Source organism: Furipterus horrens, unplaced genomic scaffold (genome assembly GCF_987537825.1).
Source record: "Furipterus horrens unplaced genomic scaffold, mFurHor1.1.pri manual_scaffold_5, whole genome shotgun sequence".
NCBI classification, from domain to species: Eukaryota; Metazoa; Chordata; class Mammalia; order Chiroptera; family Furipteridae; genus Furipterus; species Furipterus horrens.
In genome coordinates this window covers 8,832,429-8,850,130 of record NW_028327175.1, presented here as the reverse complement: position 1 = coordinate 8,850,130, position 17,702 = coordinate 8,832,429, and the positions used below count along the sequence as shown (strand labels likewise).

The window sequence follows — 17,702 nt, the reverse complement described above, 5'->3', positions numbered from 1 at the left end:
AGAGTTTGGCATTCTAAACAAGTAAGTAATGACTTAAGTTTCTTTGCATAGAACTAATAAGACCAGTTGTTAATAGAGGTTCCTTTTTCTGACCAAGCCTTTGACTGGAATGTCAAGCCTAAAGGAGACATGCTTGGGCTCAGGTTGTTACCAAAAAGCCCTAAGGAACTGGGAATGACTTTCAAAGGTAATAAAAGCCCACGAAATAAAAGGCCTGGTACCATGGTTGGTTGTGCGGTCCACAGCAATCTCTCCAGGGAAGGAACGAAGGTTGTTTTCCTGAAAGATGGCTAGAAGGGACCTTAAGGCACAATGGAAAACCAGAAAGACTTGGAAAAGACAGGTGTGTACAGGCAAGGATGAATGCCAGGTATGTGGCCCAGCTTCTGTGCCCTGAAGAGCAGACTGAAGGCCACCCTAAATGTTCCTTGGGTAAGTTCCAGCAAAACAGAACTAAAGATCATAAGTGATCATTTGCTGCTCTTGTTATGTTTATGCAAATTAACAGGATAAATTAAAAATGGACTTAATGTAGTCCCTTTAAAGACAAGGAGAGTAATCTTAGGAAGAAAAATCATTATTCAAGGAAAATTACAATGATCAGTGGCAGACTGTAAAGTAGGGCAGCTAACCGTCTTAAAAGTTTCTTCTCATTTAAAAAATGGTTTCACTTGAAAATTAAACCATATCTGTGATCTCACCAAAGAGATTCAAGTTGCAGGCAAGTAGAATGTCAAGTGCCTTGCAACTGGATGTCTTCCCAATAAGACAGTCTTACAGATTTAGAGACTTGTTTGTTGGTTATGTTACATAAATTAACATGTGTTTTCTGTTTTCAAAGGGCATAAGCCTATGACCGCATTACCTGAATGATTGTCTGTACGCATAAGCCTCACTTAATCCTCTCTGCAGCGCTGCCTCCCGAGACTCAACAGTTTGGCTGAACTAAATGGCTGGGTTGGTGAAGAATGGGGTGGTCTGTGGGCTTCACTTTAAAACTGGTTTCTCTTTTCTATCCTAATGGCTTGGACAGAAAGGGCCCAGAGGTCTGAGAGGGGGGAAACATAAACTATTTCCCTCAGCCCAAACTAAATATAATGGGCAAAAGGGTTTTGGACAGGCGAGATGTGCTTAGCACACCTTCCTCCAAAGAAGCCCTTTTTTTTTTTTTTTTTCTCCTAATGTGGAACATTGAAAAATTAATCCCTGCCTTTTGTCACCTAGTAGTTATGGACTGAATGATGCTTTTTAACCCTTTTTGCCAAATCTGTTGCCCCCAAAACACAACAAGGATGCCAGCCTGCTAAACTAAGCACGCCATTGTCCGGAGACAGCCAACTGACCTGGAGTCTGCACAATCCTTCCCCATGTGGGAAGGCCACCCTCCCCTCCACACCCCCACTATTATTAGGGATTTCTGGACCCAAGGGTAGGTAGGACGATGACCATGTCCAGCTTGAAGCAGCTAGAGGAGCTTGAGACCTTCGCCCATTGTCCTTTACAAGATTACAAAGGGTCTTAATATCTGAGAGGGAGGGATAGTTATTTTTTACGAACCATGGGTATGGACTTGGGGGGGGATGCTGGGGGAGGGAGATACTGGGTGGAGGGGAGTAAAGGGGAAAAAATTGGAACTACTGTAACAACATAATCAATAAAATATACTTTAAAAAAATAAAAATAAAAATCACTGATCAACAGTTGATACTGGGAAAACTGGATAGCCATATGCAGAAGAATGACGCTGAAGGCTTACCTTATACCATACACAAAAATTAACTCTAAAAGCATCAAAAACTCAACATTAGAGCTAATAAAACTATAAGATTCTTAGAAGAAAACATAGTGGGAAAGCTTTATGACATTAACTTCAGATCTAATGATCTCTTAAATATGACATCAAAAACATAGGCAACAAAAGAAAAAATAGATAAATTAGATAAAATAAAAACTTTTTATACATCAAAGGATTATCAGCAGTGTGAAAAGGTATTTTCCAGAGTGGGAGTAAATATTCGCAAATCGTCTATTTGATATGGGATTAATATCTAGAATATATAAAGAATTCTTATGACTACAAAACAAAACAACCTGATTAACAAATAGGAAAGAAACTTGAATAGACATTTCTCCAAAGAAAATATACAAAAGGCTAATATGCATGTGAAAAGATGCTTAGCATCACTAATTAGGGACATGTAAATCAAAACCACGATGAAATACCACTTTATACTCATTAGGTTAGTTATAAACAAACAAAAAATGACAAGCATTGTTCAGGATGTGGAGAAATTGGAATCCCTGTGGAGAGCTGGTAGAAATGTAAACTGGTGCAACTGTCGTGGAAAACAATATGGTTGTTTTTCAAAAATAAAGCATCAGGTTACTACCATATGATCCAGAAGCTCCTCTTTTGGATATATATTCCATTGTATTAAAAACAGAGACACAGTCCGGCCAAGACAGAAGCCTAAGACAGACAGGCTCCGCCTCCCTCCACAACTAAGAAGGAATACACTACCTCAAAACTAGAGACAACCAGAAGTTCCAGAAAACTGAGCTGCATGGAAGTTAAACAAACAAATATATAAAGAAGAAATACTTATCCATACAGGTAGGAGGGGCGGAGTCAGAGCAGAGAGGACACAGTGTGGTGGTGGCAGCAGCAGTGGCAGCAGCAGTGGCAGGCTGGCAGAAAGTGCAGTCACACATTTTAAAAAACAGCGAGGGACACCTGGGGAGCACTCCCAGCCCCAGATAAGACCGAATAGCTCACAGTCGCAGTGCCAGGGAAAATCAAGCCTCATTGCTTCCGACTGTGCAAACCAGTAGGGGTTGGGGTGGAAGAAGAAACAGCCAGTCTCTCAGCAGAGTCCACTTGTTTAAAGGGCCTCTGTGGTCCTAGAACAGCAGTGGACCCACCCACTCTGGGAAGGACAGCCAGGGCAACAGCTAAAGGGGCACCACTTCCATACAGATGTGGGAGGAGTGCCTGGAAAAGGGGAGAGTCTGAGCAAGTGGCATTGTTCCTTCTCACAGCCCTCCCCCACATACAGCGTGAAGAAACAGGTTGTCCTATACTGATGAATATAAGGCTCCACCCCTTACAACATAACAGGTGCTACAGTTCTACCTAAGGCACAGAGGCAAACAAACACAGGAGCCTGTCAGATGAGGAGACAGAGAAGTATGGCCCCAAAGAGGGAACATATCAAGGTTCCATTGGGAGAACTAACTGATGAGGAGATAGCCATCATAACAGACGAGAAGATAGCCAACCTCACAGACATAGAGTTCAAAACACTGGTGATAAAGATGCTCACAGGCTTGACAGATATGCTTAGGTATGGAAAATGCATAAGGGAAGAAGTTAAGGCTATGCCAAATGAAACAAAGGAAAATCCACACAAAACCAATCATGAAGGGAAGGAAACCAGGGTTCAAGTCAATAATTTGGAACATAAGAAAGAAAAAAACAATCAACCAGTACAAAATGAAGAAACAAGAATTGAAAAAATCAAGAGGGGCTTAAGAACCTCTGTGACAACTTTAAATGTGCCAACTTCCAAACAATAGGGGTGCCAGAAGAAGAGGAAGAGCAAGAAATCAAAAGCCTATGTGAGAAAATAACGAAGGAAAACTCCCCAAATTTGGCGAAGGAAATAGACATACAAGTTCAGGAAGCACAGAGAGTCCCAAACAAGCCACACCCAAAGAGGACCACACCAAGACACATCATAATTTAAATGCCAAAGTTTCAAGATAAATAGAGAATCTTAAAAACAGCAAGAGAAAAGCAGAACGTTACCTACAAAGGGGTGCCTATAAGACTATCAGCTGACTTCTCAAAAGAAACTTTGCAGGCAAGAAGGGGCTGGCAAGAAGTATTCAAGGTGATGAAAAGCAAGGACTTACAACCAAGATTACTCTATCCAGCAAAGCTATCATTTGGAATGGAGGGGCAGATAAAGTGCTTCCCAGACAAGGTGAAGCTAAAAGAGTTCATCATCACCAAGCCATTATTATATGAAATGTTAAAGGGACTTACTTAAGAAAAAGATAAAAATTATGAACATTAAAATGACAACAAACTCACAAATATCAACAACTGAATCTAAAATATAAAAACAAAATCCAACTAAGCAAACCAGAATAGGAAGAGAATCATAGGTCTGGGGATCATTTGGATGGTTATCAGCTGGGAGGGGGAAGGGAGAGAAATGGGGAAATGGTTTAGGGATTAAGAAGCATAATTGGTTGGTACAAAATAGACAGGGGGATGTTAAGAATAATATAGAAAAAGGTGAAACCAAAGAACTTATATGCATGACCCATGGACATGAACTAAGTGGGGTGAGATTGCTGGAGGGAAGGAGGGTACTTGGCAGAGGGGAGCAAATGGGAAAAATTGGGACAACTGTAATAACAATCAATAAAATATACTAAAAAAAAGCAGTGAAATTCTAATATATGTTTGAAGACATTACACTAAGTGCAATTAAAAGAAAAATATTCCACGATTCCACATACATAAGGTTTCTCAAATAGTCAAATTCATAGAGACAGAAAATAGAATAGTGGTTACCAGGGCTGGGGAAGGAGGGAATGGAGAATTATTGTTTAATTGCTACAGAATTTCAGTTTGAGAGGAATGGTGGTGATGGTCACACAACAATGAAAAAGTACTTAATGCCACTTAAAAATGGTTAAAATGGTAAATTTTATATTATGTCTATTTTAGCGCAGTAAAAATAACTCTTACAAAGATCACTGAACCAACTAATTAGAGGTCTAAGCCACTCTGCCGTATACCATTATCCTCAGTTTTCAGACTTAACTTTTTGACTGTCTCATGTCACAAATGTTGAGTCATTTTTGAAAGGATTTACACCACTAGTCCTACATGCCAACAATAGTAACAGTTACCATTTATTGCTTGTCTGTCAGGTGACAACGTGATTGTACTCATTATCTTAATGACTCAATATGATTTTATGAAGCAGATCTTATTATCCTGGGACTTAGTGGTTTTGTCACTTATCTATTGTTAAATAGTTCACCATTCTCTTCTCTTGGACTTTTTTACTGCTCTTAGCATGCTGATGGGTAATAAACATGAGGTAGGAGTGGAAGCGTGGTGAGGCAGAAAAACAGATGTTTGTCCTAACAATTATTTGTGTGTGTGCATGTGTGTGTGAGAGAGAGAGAGAGGGAGAGAGCGGGGCGGGGGATCATTTCATTTTCTTTTTGAATAAACAAAGCTGACTTGGTCTTTTATCCATCATTCTGGGTTTTTTTTCTTAACTAACTCCTGGGAAACTAACTCAGGAGCTGCCGTTGTGGGCTGTTGTATGCAGCATCCCACAGCACACACAATCAAAGGTTCTTGGTGGGGACAGTAGTGAAAAGCTAGGGTGAGGATACAGACCCATACCTGAGACACTTATTAGTTGGCAGGTGTGTGTGGTCTGTCTACCATGTGATCAGTAGCATGAATAAGCAACCTACGTTTTAAGTGCAAAAAGGGAACCACGTAGCAATACCCTGAGGTTCCTCTTCCATTAGGCCCACGGGAACATGAATGTCCACCCAGCTTCTCCAGGTTCTTTTGGTAATGAATGGGGTTCAGTGTGATGATCTAAATGGCCAGCACTCAGAGGACTCTGTGCCTCACATGTCCCTTTACTTGAATTTGTGGTGTCCCTTGGCAGAGAGCATGAGAGAGTGGGGGGCAGTTATACTCCACCAAGTCAGGACGTCCCTTCTCAGGAGTCTGCTTCTCCCAAACGCAATCCAGGCTGAGCCATGTCCTGCCCAGCAGCCAGCAGGTCCTCAGTTTAGGTCTGGGGACTCTTTGACTACTCCCTGTTGGGCAGTCTTTGGTGTCTCATTGGTGCACCCTGCTGGAAATGATCTACCAAAAACATCACCTTTGAGGGAGGTTGGAGGATCTCATTTCCAATAGGGAACCTACACTGTTTCCTCCATTTCCAGGAGAAGGAACTCAGATAAACCATTAAGTTGACCTTTGGGGCTCTTGTGGAGGCTCAGCCCTTTTGTGACTTGATAGTTGACAAAGGTGCAAGGAATTCTCAGTAGTTCCTGTCATACCTCCCTCTTGATCCAGATGCACTACACGAAAAACCCTCCGAACAGTGAATTGTCTAAGACCAGAGTTCAGTGTTTGTATGCACTCGACATCCTTATTCTTCCTGATTCGCTTAGGTTTCTGAGGGCAACAAATTCTTTTGTGCTCTCTGGCTATTTTATACCCTAAAGGGACCAGCACCTTTATTTTTAGAAGATCATCTCTGTATCAGACCTAATATACTAAAATGTATCCCATATCTAATAATCTTTTTCTTTTTTGTTAAAAAACTTGAAATTTTTTAAATTTTGTCTTTTAATTTATTTGCCAACAAGTAGTTTATTTACTGCGCCCTCTCAGCAATCATGTACGTTCTAGAGAATTTCCACAAAGTGAGAAAAACTAGCTTAAATTTTTAAATAAATGCATGAAATGTTTATTAATAAGGATGACAATTAACGGAGTCAACATGATACATGTTTTTTGACATTTAAACACTTATTAACTTAGATTTTGCATTTTTCCCTTTGTAGTATGAGCCTTTCTTTCTTTTTTCCTTCACTCCCTCCCCCCTTTCTTGCCTGCCTGCCTTCCTTCCTTCCTTCATTCTTTTGAGTTATAATATCTTTTCTAAGATCTCAGGCCTTAACTGCTTTGCTAGCCAACGGATGAAACAGTACCGCCAGCTCCTTAATCAGTTTCTCATGCATAGCCTTATCTTATACAACTTGTAAGGGCAGGTATTAAGTTGGATCGTATAAATTGCTGTTTTCATTTCTCTCTCTCTCTCTCTCTCTTTTGGTAAAATATGACAATGTAATCTATTTGGTTACAAATCCAGTAGACTTTCTCCTGTGGACATGTAGAGTTAAACTGGAGAGCTAAGAATAACACACAGAGGACTGCGCCTTGGTAGGTGCTCAGGAAGGATTTTCTAAATGAATGTATGCACGCATGTACCAACGAAGGACCAAAAAGGATGGAGCTAAGTAACCAGAAATGAAACTGCATGGTACAGACTGTGGTAGTGGACCTGCCAGAACATATCAGTCCCACAGAGCCCTTTGGCAACTTACTTTAATCTTTTAAACCAACATTCTCTTTTTAATTTAATTTTGTTTTGTTCACAAGAGATTGGCATTGCCTGTGGGAGGAACCAGTCCTGGCTTTTCTCAGTGCTGACCCTCCTCCTTAGCAGGAAGAAAAATGGAAATATGATAGGAGTTTAAGGAGGAAAAGAAGCATCATGGATCTAAGAGAGGAGACTGCAGAGGTTCATGGAATCTACGTGAAGCATTGTGCTTTTTTTTCGGCAGAAAGGACTGTCTACATGGGCAGCATCTTCAATGGAAAGTCTTGGTGTTCCTGGTGTTTTTCCTTCCTGGGATCCCAGGGGAGCCAGCAACTCTATCTGTTTTCAGGCATCAATTCTAAAGAAAACAAAGGATTATCAAATCTTACTGATTCATAGAACTCCAACCCCATCCAAACATCCATTTACTCATTTCTTCTGCCTCTTATTCCATGATGTGCCAGATTCTGTCTCGCTGCTGGGGACAGAATAAAATGTAAGATACAAGACACATTTCCAAACTAGAGGGGATATTCATCTTGTATAGGGAAAGTAAATGTGGCTAGTGATAGAAGAGAAAACAGGTAGAAAATAGAAGTCCCACAGTCCAACAGTATTGGTTGGGGGAGAATACAAATGCTTTTTGGATTGCAAAGCGTCAGGTTGACGCCTAAGATAGATGAGATGCAGAATTTGCTGATTAAGTAACCCCCAAATACATATTACTGCCCCTAAAGAGACAAATAACTTGTTCTCACCTAGAGGAACTTTTCTTTTACTGATTTCACAGGCAGTTCCCTCATATATGAGTGGGCAGGTACACACACATTTTCCGTCCAGCAGAACCACAGTACCGCCATTCTGACATGGGTGGCATTTTGTGACACTGTATTCATTGACATAATCTTCTATGGCTCTTTCAAAATTTTCTTTCTTCTGGTGTGCGTTTTTTATTTTCAGTGGAATTAGATTCTGTATAGGGGACAGCTGCAAAAGAGTAAACCATTTAATTTTAGGTCTTTTTCTACCGAGGGAGCTTGTAACATTTTTCACTGAATTATTTGGTCATTAATTAACTAACTTAGCAAAGGCTTATTGAAGGATATGAGGTTAGCCTTTAAGACTATACTAGTGACCGAAATTAGTCATGATCGCTTTGGTCATGGAGATGACATTATGGAAGTAAGGAGACTTATATTGAATTAATCAGACAGATGCATTTAAATGGAAACTATAATATGCACTCTAAAGGATGGGTATATGTGTTTTAAAAATGAACACTCCTGGTTTAAGCTTTTGGCAGTATAATTTTGGGCATCCTATTTTCTGAGGTGTTTTGCTGCCTTGCCCTCTTCTCACCTCTTTCAGAATATAAGCAGGTGCTTGTCTTGTCTAAGAGGAGGTTTGCATGCAAGGCCAAGTCCAGAATGCCCTGACAGTCAACTCTTTATTGACTTTTTTTTTTCTAAAAGCTTGAATTCATTGGGACATTTTTGCTGGGAAAAGTAAAAGAAGAATACCAGTAAAGGAGGAAATTCTGCTAGACCAAGAAGGTGACAGGGTTAGCACGTGCCTGAAGTAGCAGGAAGCTGTAATGAGATCTCTAGCAGTTCTTTTGGAATGGAAGGCTTGGAATGACTTGACTTCAAGTGAACACATGAATGCGGTTGATGAGGTTATTGCATGACCACAGTGGACTAAATCCTTACCCATCTCATATCCCCATTTCCCCAGCAGAGGCATCAGGGTTCTTGTATTAATCTAAGCAACAAGGAAGAACCTCCCTGAACTCCACCCAACAAATGAATGAAGGATACATTTTCCAGCGTCATGGAGGGATGGGATCTCAAGGTCAAATTTAATTAGACTTAAAGAAAATGAAGTAAAATGATTCATTTTGCACACTTAAATTTCTGGAGTAAGATACAAAGTTGCTACAACTGAATCAGGGAAGCTTGGGAAGGCTTTCCTGAGAAAATGACTATTAAGCTGAGATTTGAAGATGTAAAGGAAGAAGGAAGAGTTTTGGAGTCATACACTGCAGAATCTAAAAAGTCTTATAGTGGAGGTACCATTGCTTAGCCTTCTGGCTAAGATCAAGTGCAGAGTGGAGGTACCATAACATACATGAAAATTTGGAACATGTGTCCATTAAATTTAAGCAAACTTAATTATGTGACTATAAATAGCTGTTTGAGTGAAGGAATTGTAACAAATTGAGGCCCTTTGGTGGCATAGCACTTTGAAACAAGAGACCATAGAATTTGAAAGAAATGGGAATCTAAAGATTCAAGGAAGAATATGTAAAATATACACCAGGAATCCTGTAGAAGAGTAATGACAGGTTACATAGTGTCAACTAATCCTCTTACTAGGCGCGCTGAGAAAGCTGAACCAAACCAAACCAAAACAAAGCAGCTTCCTGAAGGCCCTGGAGAACTAACAAGGTGATAAAGAACAGACAAGGTAATAAAGGTCTGGGAAGAGATGGAAATTCAGTGAGGTGGACCCAGTATTTGGGGGCTACCAGTCCCCTTGGCATAGCTCCTATCTGAGGAAGAGGCAGTCAAGTGGCCAAGCGGTAGACAAAACATATTACTGGACTTGGGGGAAGGGTTGGAATTCAGGACTGACAAAGAGTCCCAACCCAAAGGACTAGAGCCCTAGAAGCCAGAGGCAAGTGGAAGCAGGGTAGCCCTGGTAAAGACTGCAATCTGGTTTGGGTTAAAAATAATCCTGAGTTATTAGTACTCTGAAGCTTTCCAGATGTACATATGCATTTCCTTTGGAGGAAAATATGATCATCTCAGGTCTCCTGCTATTCCTATGACAATTTTTAAAGTATAATCTCCAGCCCACAGTAAAAATAACTAGGTACAAAAGGAAACAAAGCAACATGATTGAACACCATAGAAATAATAGAAATTGGAGGAATTAGCCAAAGAACATATAGGCATTACCCACAGACACACACAACAATGTTGTAATAGCCAGAGGGAAGGGAGGATGGGGGCTGGGTGGTGGCAGGCAAAGAGGAGGGGATAATGGGGACATCTGTAATAGTGCCAACAATAAAAATAAAGTAAAAGAAGGAATAATGGAAATGGAAACAGATCAAGGGAGGATGTGAAGACCTGAGTTATCAAACATAGATTGTAAAATAACTGCATAAGCAGGGACATAAGACAAGCATGCAAATGTTAGCAGAGAACAGAAAATTGTTACTTTTAAATGGAAGATTTGAAAAAATAAACACATGGATATATTAGAACTTTATAATAAACAAATTAACAACCTGGTTAAAGAGCAGATGGGACACAACTGAAAAAAAGCTAATGACCTGAAATACAGGTCAGAAGAAAAATTACCGACAATGAAGTATGAAAGGGTAGTTTCGGAAACACAGAACGAAGCAGAAAACATAGAAGAGTGAGAAGGTAAAAAGTGCATATCATTTGAGTCCCAGAAAGAGAAAATATATAAAAAGAAATATTTGAAGACTAGTGGCTGAGAATACTATGGACCGCGTGACAGACATCAAGATACCCCATTAATAAAGAAGAAGGTTAAAAGATTTTCTTTTTGCATCTAGGCACATTAGAGTAAAATTGCTGAAAACACACACACGCACACACACACACACACACACACAATGATAATGGAGAAAATCTTAAAAGCAGCTTAGTAAAAAGCCATCATATTTTGAAAATAGACTGACATTTGATTTTCATAGATATAAAAATTATAGCACCAGTCAGTAATACAATATAAATTGTTCTAGAACAAAGAGGTAATCATAGGGAAAATTTTTTAAAAAGTGACCTTCTAACTTATAACACACACAGCAACTCTAGGTTTATTGTAGATAAAAATATAAAAGCAAAACAATGAAGCTTCCAAAGGTAACATGTAGGAGAGCGTCTTTAAGACCTTGAGGTAGAGAATGACTTTAAACAGGACACAAAAGCACTAACTGTAATGAAAAGAAATATAACATTTAACTACATTAAAATAAAAAAATCAGCATCATAATTCCTAATAGAATGTACTGAGAAGGACACAACATTGCTTTTGTGATATTCTTACCAAAAATGCATGATCCCAATCTACCCTAAGCCTAAACTGAGAGAAAAATGATACAAGTGACTGAGACTCATCAAAAGTGTCAAGGTCACGAAAGACAAGAAAAGTCTGAGGAATTGTCACAGATTGGATGGGACTAAAGGGACATGACTGCTAAATGCAATGTGGGATCCTGATTGGATCCTGGAATAGAAAACAGGACATTAGGGGGAAAACTGGTGACATTTAAATAAAGTCTATGATTTAGTCAATGTGAATTTTTTGATTTTGCTAAATGGCACTAGGGTTATATAAGCTGTTAATATCAGGAGCTTCTGAGTGCAGGATATAAGTGAACTCTGTGCTGTTTTTGTGATTTTATTGTCTGTACTATTTGTGCGATTTTATAATAAGTCTAAACTGTCAAAATAAAAGTAAAAAAGAGGAAATCGATGATCAAAAATACCATTAAAAGGTGAAAGTCCTCGAGTGAGAGAGGATATGTAAAACACGTTTAACTGGGAATAGTCTCCTATCCAGAGAATGTTAAGAACTTCTACAAAGTCAGCACGACTGTCTGCCAGTATAGCCCCTTTATGCATTAGTATGTACGATATGAATTTCAGCTATGTCTTATTTATTTGGAAGAAAAAAAACCACTCACCAACATGGCCACATTGGCACAAACAACATAAGCATGTGGTGGAGTTCTTTTGATTTTTAAGAAAAGAAATTCATCTTGTTTTACCCTTCGAAAGAAAGTCAAGGCCAGATAATCTAAGATACAGGAATAGAGGGTCATGGAGAAAATACAGTTTGGATGAAAGGCATAAACAGTGTTCAAAGAGAGAAACATGAAGGACACGTAATGACAGCAATTTAAGAGGAACCTCAAACCCTAGAGTCAAAAAATCCCCCAGGAAGGCAAACAGCAATGAAACTGTACTTTATAAAGTTTTCCTGAAGAGCTACATCTTTTTCTGATGAACTTTGGCCTTCTGTTAAGCAAGCAAACAGTTATAAATGTTCTCCTATTCTACCTAACTCTATCATTCTACCATTTGGAGATTGATATGTTTTCAGAGGATATAGTCTATCATGAAACTTGCTACAATACCATCTAGTTTAATATTAAGTACTTGGGTTATTATATTAAGTATTATATTATTATGTTAAGTGTTTAGGTTTCTTATAGGCTTCCAAACGAATTAAACTCTATGTATTAAATGTAGTTTGTTGATAGCATGAGTGTTATTTTTATCCCTATACAAGAGAGTCAGGAGTGATTTTCACTATGTGGTTAGAACTATAATGACCACGACAGAGCACACAGCTCTTTAAAATACTGATGCTCTTTGACATCTGGTGCATCACTGCTAAGTCGCACAATGTAACAAAAAATCGTAGGTTAATTATTTGTGATTATTTTAGTTGTTCCAGAAAGAACTTAATATAGGTTGGCATGTGGGTAGATAAGAGTGATTGAGGGAAATTAAAAAAGGAGAACTGAGAACAGAAAAGGCAAGATGAAGGTAAAAGCAACACAAAAGCCCAAAATGCAGGGGAACCCACCCATTTGCACAAGGGGGGGTCACAGATTTGGTTATATTTTCTAGCACATTGAATAAGGCAACTGAATTTAATGATCATATGCATTATAAAAAAATGTACCTGATTCCCAAGAGAAACAAAACGATGCTTGAAACTGAGATTAAGGAGTAATATCTCCCATGAGTTCTCATAAAGGAGACTTAGGAACTTCCCTTAACAAATATGGTGTTCCTGTGTTGGAGGTGGCGGTGTGATGCCGCCCATGGGGAAGGACAGCCAGAGGCAGATTGAAGGGAACTAGCAATTTCTGAGCGCCTGTTCTGGGCCAGTCTGTGCTATAGGCTTTCTGTATGCAACCTTATTAAACCCTTAAAATACACCTGGAGCCCTGGAGAACCTAGGCTTGCAGAAGTCAGAAATTATTACACATCTAGTGAGGGACAGAGGTCCCCACTCAGCCAGGGTTGGCCTGATGCCACGTTCTGGGCCTCTCACCTAAGCCATGCTTCTTCCTGGGGATGAGATGGGAGTGCATTTGAATGCTCACACCTCTTTCAGGTGAAAGTCACTGTCCATTTGAACCAACAGTTATGCTGAAGAAGAGACTGACAAACTCTTCTCTCTGAAGCAAAACACTCCTTACCCTCGGATTTATGAGCACTGGAGCATCACTTAAGGAAGACGCCCAGTTTACAAAGTCAGTCACATCCACCATTTTGGCTCCTTTGACAAGCTTCTCCTTCAGCTGAAGCGCGTATTGTTTGGTCCCTCCTTGGATGAATGAAATAACGTCATCGATGATGTTGTCTCTGGTGATGTTTACTGAGAAGAGGAAGAGAATGTAAGTCAAGGATTTTTAATTCGGTGGTATTTGAGAAACATTTATTGAACCCCTTTTGTAAAGGATAGTCTAATATAGCTATTGAACTTTACTTAGAAGTATTCCTTATGTAACTTTTCACCCCAAATCCCCAAGGGCAATTTTTATTAGTAGCTGATTATAGACTGCAATTGTCTTTTTCTTAAAAAAAAAAAAAGTACCATGATTGAGATACATTGGTAATTCAAAGTTAATCACTTATGAATGTGCACAAATGGGGAACTAAACACAAATTTAAAGGTACTATATAATATTTTTGTTGTAGAATTACCTTCATAATTATATTTCATAAGGGTTTTCCTTAAACTATTTTAATATTATAAAAAATCAAAGGGTACAAAAAAGAATGAAGTGAAAAGCAACATTTATTTCTACCCCCAAAACCTACCCGTTTCTCCTCGGTCTTTGTCTCCAGACTAAACTATTATACTTATATCAAACTTCTGTGAATCTTTTAGACTTGTGAATTTTTTGAACCAGAAAAAGTTTCTGAGGTGTAATTTTTTAATCTTCCTAATTTTTGTGGATGAGAAAACTGAAGACTCAGAGAGTTGGAATGACTAGCCCAAAATTACATAGTTAGTTTAAGGACTAAATATTGAAATTATGAACTTTGATGGAAAGTTCAGTTTTCTTTTCAGTTCATCAGTGGTTTCCAATCATGGCCACATATTAGTGGTTGCTGTGCTTTAAAAAAAATCAGGCTTTTCTATTTTCTGCTTCCCCACTATCTGTAAAGGTGAGGGTTAAGTATTTGTATTTCAGAAAATGGTGTTATGTTTTTCTGATTAGAGTAAAACTTGAGAATTTCCACACTGCCTCATGCTTGTAAATCTGCTAAAGATTAACAATAGAAGTAATAGTTGTACTAAAGATATTTATATTTTTAAAGGGGTTATGCACTGATTTCATGTTAAGGATGGATTAGGGATTTCTTTTTTCAGCTGTATTGAAACTTAATTGTTGCAAAACACTGTGTAAATTTAACATGTATGTCATAATGATTTCACCTGTATATACTATAAAATAATTACCACAATAAGTTTATTTAACACATGTCATATCATTAGTTACAAAAGTTTTTGTGTGATGTGAAATGTTAGCATATACTCTCTTAATAACTTTCAAATATACCAGATAGCATTGTTAATTATGTATAGTCATCATGTTGTACATTACATCCCTAATACTTATTTATCCTATAATTGTAAGTTTGTACCCCTTGGCCAATTGGGTGAAGGTGGGTTAGAGATTTCAAGTCAGGTGGAAGAGTGAGTTAGAGAGTTTTGGTCTTCTCCTTTTTTGATGAACACACACAGTACTGTCTGTCACTAACCCTTTTAGAAGCTTTGTTAAAATTAGGGGAAAAAAAGAAAATTATTTCCTCAAGAGATTATTCTATCATTTCCATCATAAATTATAGATCTATAACGACTATAGTGTGAATGGAACCCTCTAGAACTGTGTACTGCACAGTCTTGACAACGGTGGCACTGATGTGTGCACGTCCATGGGTTTTTATTAACCCTTTGAGTGCCATGTATAATTTGAAATTTGGAAAAAGTTATATCACTATATAACGTGAGCTACAAAAAAAAAGAGAACAAAACATAAAATAGGAATTATTCCATTGCTATTTACATTTATAGCTATCAAAAGAGTCGCTGTGAACGACGCTGGCACTTTTGGGAAAATTTGTCAGCGTTGCTCACAGCGATGTTGGCACTCAAAGTGTTAATAGAGAGGCTAGCTATTAAGTGGGCTCTTAGTGACTGGGCAGTGCTAATTGGCATGCCCTCCACCTGTTTGTTTGTTTGTTTGTTTGTTTATTTATGAGAGACGGGAAGGGAGGGAGAAACAGGGGGAGAGAAACATCGACATGTGAGAGAAACATCTATCAGTTGCCTCTTGCACGCCCCCAACTGGGGACCTGGCCCGCACCCCAGGCACGTGCCCTGACTGGGAATCGAACCAGCAGCCCTTCAGTTCACAGGCCGGCACTCAATCCACTGAGCCACACCAGCCAGTGCCCCCCGCCCCCCTTTTTAACCTAATGAGTTAGGCTGTACTTACCAGAATTACCGTCACCCCTCTTTAAACAATCACTTCCATTAAACTGTCCTTGGATTTCAACTCCAAAATTCCCAGCTAAATCCACATTAAACCCAAGGCATCTCTTTACATCTTCTAATTCAACACCTGTTTAATGTATTTAGTTGAAAATGATTAGATAATATGTCAATAGCATGCATAAATTCCATTTTTGCTCTTTTGTAAAGAAACATACTTGGATTCCTCGACATTATTATTAAACACAAATGCATGGTCCTATCTGTCTTGCTTTGTCCTCGTATTTGATTCTAGAGGCCTCCTTTTGACTTTGCTTGCCAACTTAATGGCCAAGGACATATAAATTTACCCCTTGCTTAAAAAGGGACATAGGTCATACTGGGGTGGTAATGTTAGTGTACGTAATTAGTTAGTTATAAATAAATAAAGGAAGGGTGCAAATGAATCGGACATTAAGCCAAACAAACTAGGGAGCCGAATCAGACATTAAGCCTCATCTACTAGGGACCGGAATTAGACATTAAGCCTCATTTACTAGGAAGCCACAGCATTCACAGTCTCTGTGGGGGGCAGCCACATCCTCCCCTAAGGGTACATGATCCCTGAATTGGGCAGAAAAATCCATTATTGGTCATTAACTGGGATTACCAAGGGAAGGATCACAACAGTGTCGAAATTCCTTTGTTAGGTTGCATGCGCAGTAGAAGCCAGATGCTGCACCAGGACTTGGCGGTATGTGCAGTGGGAGCCAAAATGGAGACAGGAAGGGGCAGAATCTAACCCCTGGGAAAATCTGGGGAAAGGATTGGGTTGAATGAGGGTGCGGAACCCCGGAAGGTCCAGGAAGCAGATTTGCTTGGGGGAGGGCCCAGCACAAGCCTGGGAAAACCCAGGAAGTAGGTGGACAGTTTGAAAGCAAGCCTGCTCGTTCCCCCCAAACCGAGAAATTATATGGAGGATTATCAAGGATCTCGGAGCAGCTGCTACTAAAGCCTGCGGGCCCTCTACAGCTCTGAGAGCCCGTCATTCCCCTTCACCCCAATAAGCCTTGCCACTGTGTTTAAACTTCTCCCACGTGTGTGCCCTCTGAAATTCCTTTCTCGTGCCACGGCAAGAACTTGTTTTCGCCAGCAACAATTGTAGTTCTAAGATTAAAGGTTTCAGCACTTGGAGCTTTTTCACCCCCAGACTCTTAGCCTGAAGGTTTTTGTGTGTTTCGATCACCCCTACGGAGCCTTTTTCTTCTGATTTTCAAGTTACTGGAGACTTAGAGCTCTCGTGCCCCTCCCGCGGTGATATCTATCAATGTAGCTCTCCAGGCAGGGCTCCGAGACCACATAATGCTATTCTGCAGGACTTCCAAGCCAAGAAGCCTCATTTTCACTTCCCCAGGTAAGGTTTCTTCTACCTGTCCAGACTAGACTGTGGCATTAAGATCAACTGGTTCTGGCTGTGTCCTCTTTATTTCATTCAGAGCATGTTTACCAACTGTGGGGACAGTGTTCGGCTTTAAGCTCATAGAGGTATCCCGTTCTGCACTTCCCACTGCCTGAGGCTACAGGGACAGAGCCATGGAAGTGGCTTTTGGCAACACCTCTCTTCCTCAGAGGTGCACCCGAAAACTTTGAGGGCAGAGAGAAGAGATATGCTGACATCTGTCACCTCTTTAAGAAATGTTATAGCTTGCTGTAATTATAAAATAAATAAATAAAACTTATTAACATAGTCTTTTGCATCTACTTTGTTCTTAAAAGCTTTTGATAAAGCCTTTAAGCCAGGATGGCAATTAAACAACACATAGGCCTATCCTGTACATACGGCAAACATGGATGATCAACCATGGCCTTCCTTCTATAATTTCAAGTGTGGTCAGCAACTACCACCATATGATTAGAATCGTCATCATACCAGGTGAAACTAATTTTCTACCCTTGCTGTAAGATGTCAGAGGTATATGGTGTTCATGTTGTCCCTTCCCT

General features: G+C 39.5%; 1 protein-coding gene across 1 annotated transcript in view; it reads right to left on the bottom strand.

The window, feature by feature from the left end:
• Nucleotides 1–7,147: 7,147 nt before the first annotated feature.
• Nucleotides 7,148–17,702, bottom strand: part of C9 (complement C9) — a 40,880-nt gene continuing 30,325 nt past the window's right edge. The window contains exons 8-11 of the mRNA XM_090276153.1: nt 15,727–15,852; nt 13,417–13,595; nt 7,919–8,147; nt 7,148–7,518 (exon numbers count right to left, since the gene is read on the bottom strand). Of these exons, the coding sequence (XP_090132279.1) occupies nt 7,496–7,518; nt 7,919–8,147; nt 13,417–13,595; nt 15,727–15,852 (557 nt within the window). The 3' untranslated portion in view covers nt 7,148–7,495. The remainder of the gene's footprint in view (nt 7,519–7,918; nt 8,148–13,416; nt 13,596–15,726; nt 15,853–17,702) is intronic.